Source organism: Lampris incognitus, unplaced genomic scaffold, assembly GCF_029633865.1.
Source record: "Lampris incognitus isolate fLamInc1 unplaced genomic scaffold, fLamInc1.hap2 scaffold_298, whole genome shotgun sequence".
NCBI classification, from domain to species: Eukaryota; Metazoa; Chordata; class Actinopteri; order Lampriformes; family Lampridae; genus Lampris; species Lampris incognitus.
The window spans coordinates 53272-59067 of NW_026611256.1; the positions used below are offsets into that span (position 1 = coordinate 53272).

The 5796-nt window shown below is 43.4% G+C and overlaps 1 protein-coding gene across 1 annotated transcript; it reads right to left on the bottom strand.

Annotated features, from left to right (window-relative positions):
• Positions 1 to 869: 869 nt before the first annotated feature.
• Positions 870 to 5790, bottom strand: LOC130133386 (putative aminopeptidase W07G4.4; the record flags this gene model as incomplete). Its single annotated transcript, XM_056301996.1, has 14 exons — positions 870 to 1464; positions 1572 to 1753; positions 1908 to 1965; positions 2094 to 2177; positions 2495 to 2613; positions 2757 to 2832; positions 3254 to 3358; positions 4187 to 4272; positions 4446 to 4521; positions 4770 to 4869; positions 4950 to 5077; positions 5206 to 5314; positions 5438 to 5586; positions 5710 to 5790. Coding segments are annotated over 14 exons (1491 nt in total), but the record flags the coding sequence as incomplete, so codon positions are not given.
• Between the last annotated feature and the right edge of the window lie 6 nt (positions 5791 to 5796).

A 5796-nucleotide genomic window follows, 5' to 3' on the forward strand; every position in this document is an offset into this window, starting at 1 on the left:
GGTTGAATAATTAATGTTTCTGTCCGCCAATGACCAAATATAAGGGCTTAAAGATGTTACACTCTTTAAACGGTTGTTTCTAAAGCTACACGTGTGCATTAAACCTCTTTTTGAGTGTTCCCTGTGTTAGACCGACGTATGTCTCTATGGTGCCGTTATCATCTCTCATCACCATAGCGTAGGTAGTTGCAGTTGGGGGAGTCCGGTTCTGATGAAGGTGTCATTGATTTGTTCATGAGTCTTGTGTTGTGGGACGATATTATTTGTTGAATGTTAGGCATGGTGTTCCTATTGAATATCTTCCTCAGTTGATGGTCCGGGGTAAAGCACTTATCCAAAAGTTAAAAAAAGCTGCTTACCAATGTTTGTGGCCCGTGTAGCTTTCTTGACCGCTGATGATTGCTTATGGCATTAAACAGGCTTGTACTGTCTCATAAAGAATTTACTTGACTCACTGGATTTTATATATATATACATATATTCTTTTGTCATATTTTTAGTTATATTTTTTTCCCTTTTTGTAATGTATAGTAGCTGAATTAACAAGAGTAGGCGAGAAGGGGTAGGAAAAAATAAGTGTATACTCCTCCTACTCCTTTTCGAACATGTAACAAATAATCTGATGTATGTGGAGATCTGTTCGCCGAGTTTGATGTGTGGATTTGTCGATCACTTTTGATTACTGGCAATGGATTATCTGTATGTTATATTCTGCTTGTTTACATGTTAGATAAATCATTCATTCATGGGCCATACAAATAAACTGACATTTGCAACTCTTAGCTCAGATTTTTAGAAAATATAAATGACCTCCTGCCCTTTTCTCTGCCCTGATGTATAATGATGTCATACATGTGAGCTTTGGCAAGGCAGTTTGTTGGACTGAGAGAACACCGGACTTTGCAAACATCTTTTATTTATTACCGTGCTTGATCTGTCTGACACACACCATTTTGTCACAAAAAAGGATGGCATTTCTTCTAATTGACCCTGAGTAAATATACAGGCCACTCAAGTTTCAGGATAAGGACTCTTGATGCCTGGTATGGATGGGACGGATATTACCAATCTTGGAAAAAACAAAACTTAGACAACATTCTCAAATAATATTGTTGATCTGGGGCATTAGGGAATGTAGAGTTAAAATGCTGCAAACTTTGCACTGCATGTGTTGATCATGATGTCATCTCTACTAGTTGGACAGCTGTGCAATTGGTGTTGGGGTATAAGCACAGTATAGTGCAGGAGCCATTCTATTTAAACAAGTTGTATAATGATAGTGATTGTATAATAGAGAGGAGACAGAGATAGGAAGTGCATGCCTCCTTAGTGAGCATTAGATAGGATGTAGTTTGTTGCCATGGCAAGGATAGGGGCTCCTGTTGGCACACCGGGGAAAGGACCACTGGACCCAGCAATGTCAACATGGGAGTATGGCAGGGGCTTGTCAGAATCCACACCATGCTGTATCAGCAATACAGGGAGGGCAAGAAGACAAATTACCACTGACCAGTTGCACTTTGCCATAATCATACCGTACACATAATACACAGGTTATATCTTACGTTTACCTTGTCGAGCCCCGAGGCCATGATAAGGAAAGCTGCTGGGGTCTGATGTCCTCGAGGAGTGGCAGTGGATGGCAGGTTGTTGCACTGAAGAATGTCCTCGTACTCAGACTTCCCCTTATGGAACTCGTAGTCCTCACGCCTAATACTGGAAATCTCAAACATGTCCCCCAACACCTCGCCAGCTGCACAGATAGGAGAAGACAAAAGGACCGTGTGTTAGCGCAAGGACTGATACCCATCTGTTGACAGTTGTACCGAACACTGGCTTACAAGGACAATGGGTGTTTGCAACAGATTCAAATGGTGCTCTATATCATTAATCTGTTTTCTTTTCACCTTTCTGCCACTGAGTGGCGTTTCCTGTGCTATGGGCCGGTCCATTATCCATGATAATCTGCAAAAAGATAAATTAAAAAAATCTCAGCAGAGCATAGCACTGAACTGTTGACCATCTATTGTTTGATTATTTAAATCATGCGAGTGTTCGATCTACACTAGTGTTTGTAATGCAGCAGTCCTTACGGAGTAGTTGGGTCCCATGGCTCTGATAGCATGGCCAGTCAGTGTAGCAATAGTAAACAGCTGGGGGGAAACCTCTTCTACTGCCTACAGAGAAAGAAAAGATACAATTATTGTTACTACCATCATTAAAATAATATCAAAATGACAGCTTTACAATTTACATCGTTTCATATACGATTCAGGGCAAACCAAAGACTCAGAAAAAGGGTCACACAACAAGAGGACAGTTGCAAAAACAAAGACGCACTATCAGGAGTGCAGGGGGGACCCTGGCTATGTTAGGGCACACTAGGTTGAGGTGTTAAAGATGGGGAAACTAGTTAGATGGTAACATAGGTTGGATATCTGTGTAAAAAGTGAAGGGTGTGTATGAATGTGGCGTTATGACAGGATGATCTTACCTTCTCCTTCATCTCACAGAGCAGGTCCACCATAACCATACGGCCCTCAGCATCAGTGTTTCCCACCCTCACCCTGCGACCCGCACGGGACACCACCAGCTCATCGGCAACATAGCAGTCTGAGAACACACACACACACAAACACACACACACACACACACACACACACTTATTTCAATGTCCCAAGTTATATGAGAAAGACCCTCTAACAGAGGGAGGGAAAAACAGACACTGAAAATGTAAAAGAGTGATTGACACTGACCTGCCCCCACACTGTTCCTCACCATTGCCATAGAGCCAACAACTTTTAGGTGGCTTGGCTTCAACTTGGCTAGAATCTTTAAAAGAAAGGGAAGGCAGAGAAACAATGGAGGGTTATTGCAAATCCTGAGTGTAATTGCGAGTTCGGGTTCTAGTGGCGAAGTCCCTTAAAGAACAACTTGGTGGTTCTTACATTCCCTCCAAGGGACACTGCCTTCAGCCCAAGCAGAACCAAAGGGTGAAGTACTCGTTTCTCTCATGAGAGCAAATGAGTTGCAGTGTATATTCAAAGTCATCATCGAAACTGATCCCTTTATTTCAAAATTAAGGGACATTTTTAAGTGTTTTCGTATTTAAATCCAGTTGTAGATGTCAGCCTTTGAATTTGTTTTGAAAGAAATGAGCCGTACAAACACAAAGAGAGCATCACATCAAGTATATATACATATATATAAAAAAAAGACACTTGTCAATCAAGTCCTGAAGGGAATGTTTAACCTGGAAGAAGCCGGCAACGGCAGCAGCTCCACATTTGTCCCTGTGCATTCCAGCCATGACGCCTCCAGCCTTGATGTCTGCTCCACCAGTGTCGTAAGTGATACCCTGGAAACAAACATATGCACAAGCCATCATCGCTGAAGTTTGTTAAGCAAAGATGATCTCTGATGTCCGTGGTTCCACAACCCGCTATTTCAAACCTGCTTTTAAAAAAAAAATGCTTTAAATCCATCCCCACAATTCAGCACACCGTTGGAGCACAAACAATCTGACAGCGTTAAGTTTTTCATATCACATCTTCTGGATGTATGAACATTTAATTTTTAGTTTTTTAAAATACTGAGCAGATATTCTTGGCCACGCAGGAGAAAGGAGGTAAAAACCTACAATTTCCCGCTGCATAAGTATTTAGGCTTGTTCTTACTGCAGTATTATTGCAGAGTATGAATATGAAATTAGGCATGTCAGCAGAGGTTTTTTGGGGTGAGGAACTATTTTGACAGATATGAGATTTGACTGGGGAATGGGTGAAATTGTAATAACACCAGAGGTCTACAACCTCTTTTGCTGCCCAGTTACATGACTTCAAATGTGGCCCTATTGGCGACCTGGAAGAATTGGGAAAAACTACAATTTTGTGCTTGATTGCAGGATGCAGTAAAGTGGGCCTGCATGAACACTGTAGTTTTAATGGTATTGCACTATTATTGGAAGACTTGCATATGAAATTGAGTATGTTACCTACCAGAGGGGTAGGAGAGCAAACCCCCGTGATCCAAGACTGACAAAGCACAGCTTAGACTAATGAAAGCAGAACTGATTCTTACCGCAGCGCTGAGCCTGACAGGCTGAGTCTGAGATGTTCTAAAATGGCTGCCGTACTTGTGGTTTAACAGCAGGGTTGTCAAGTGTTAGAGGAATGTCGTAGCTTACCTTCCCAACCAGCATCAGAGTGGTTTGAATGGGTCCCTCCCCACAGTACTGGAGCTTGATGACTCTTCCTTGGTGGCGAGGTATAGCTATATGAGGAAAAAAAAAACCACCACCACCATATAGGTATTACGAGCGGGTCTTTCCCACACTGGCATTCCTAGTACATCTTTTCAGTCATCTAAGTAGATGCAGAGAACTAGTTGTGGCTGAGAGTGGAAAGGGTTTTTTCTCCCCAGTGGTTGGGGGGGGGGGGTCTTACTGTTGGCACAGCGGTTGACTGCAGCCAGGCAGGGGTACTCGCGCTCCAGGGCCTTCACATCACTCAAAACTTCCACCTAAGGGAGTCAGCACAGAAAATTTCTCAGTGTATTGATGACTTAACTCTGCAAAAGAGATCTAGCAGAATACCATGCAACTCTTCACTTGCATACTACATACTGTATTCTAGCTCACCATTTGCCAGTGTAATCACATCTATTCACTTTCCCTTTTTCTGTTTGACAACATACTTGATTAGAATGCCTACTGTCGTGAAGGGATTAATTGGATTCTCTATGTTAAGTTTACAACAGTTTAAGGTCACCTGCACAAGGCTGTCTCTGAAGAGGTTTTGCACATACTCAGCCACGCGGGGGGCAGCCATACGCTCAGGATCTGAACCACCAATATCACGGCACACCAGCCTGAGAGAAAGGAGGATGGGTGAGAGCAAGCAAGAAACAAAGCGAAAAATCTCAAGTGAGGAATGGACGGTTACATTTACCTGCCACTCTCCAGAGCACTCGCCATATCCACCAATCTCTGTCCCAGGGGCTCATGTGGTACCCACAGCCCAAGAACGCACACCTTGTATTGAGTGGGTTTCACCTTGGCCTCCCTAACTTCAATTGGCTTTAGTGACAGGGCCACAAAATGATATTTTGTCAAGAATATACATCCACTTACTCTTCATCTAGAGAATAAGTTGGGGTTAGGGTTTGATATGTCTTTTAGCTGCTGTCTCAAAAAGCGGCGCTCACCATGTAGAGAGCTTGAAGGGCACCCAGGGCGGCCACCAGGGTGTTCTTCTCATAGTTGCTGTGAGACGGGCAGATGAGCAAGGGGCGCTGCATACCCGCTTTCAAGGCCCTGAGGATATCAGTCAGAATCATGTTTATTGTTATTAATATACAGAGATGAGTGAGACATCACAGAAACCTAGAGTGAGCCAGTAAAACTCATCCACTGTTTTCCTTTTGAACAAAAACTGACCGATTAACGCCATTTACAGCAGCATCACTGAAACGCCTGACATCGTCATAGTCACGATTCACCGGGCCAGTGGAGGCATACACCAGTCGGTTGCCAGGGAGACCAGGGACCTTTAGGACCACCACCTCCTCCCCCAGGCCATTGTCCACCTAGGGAGAGAGAGGGAGAGAAAAACAGAAAGAGCAAGAAAACTTTAAGTGTGCGTAAGACAGTAACAGAGGGAATACAGGTACAGAACAAGCGACATGGACAGATTAAAAGGAAAGTCATACTGAGCTGTAGTCCTGTAGAGGTGCTTTGAGACTCTCCAGCTCAATGGGCAGTGTTTCATAGCTCTGGGTCACCAGGACAACGCCATC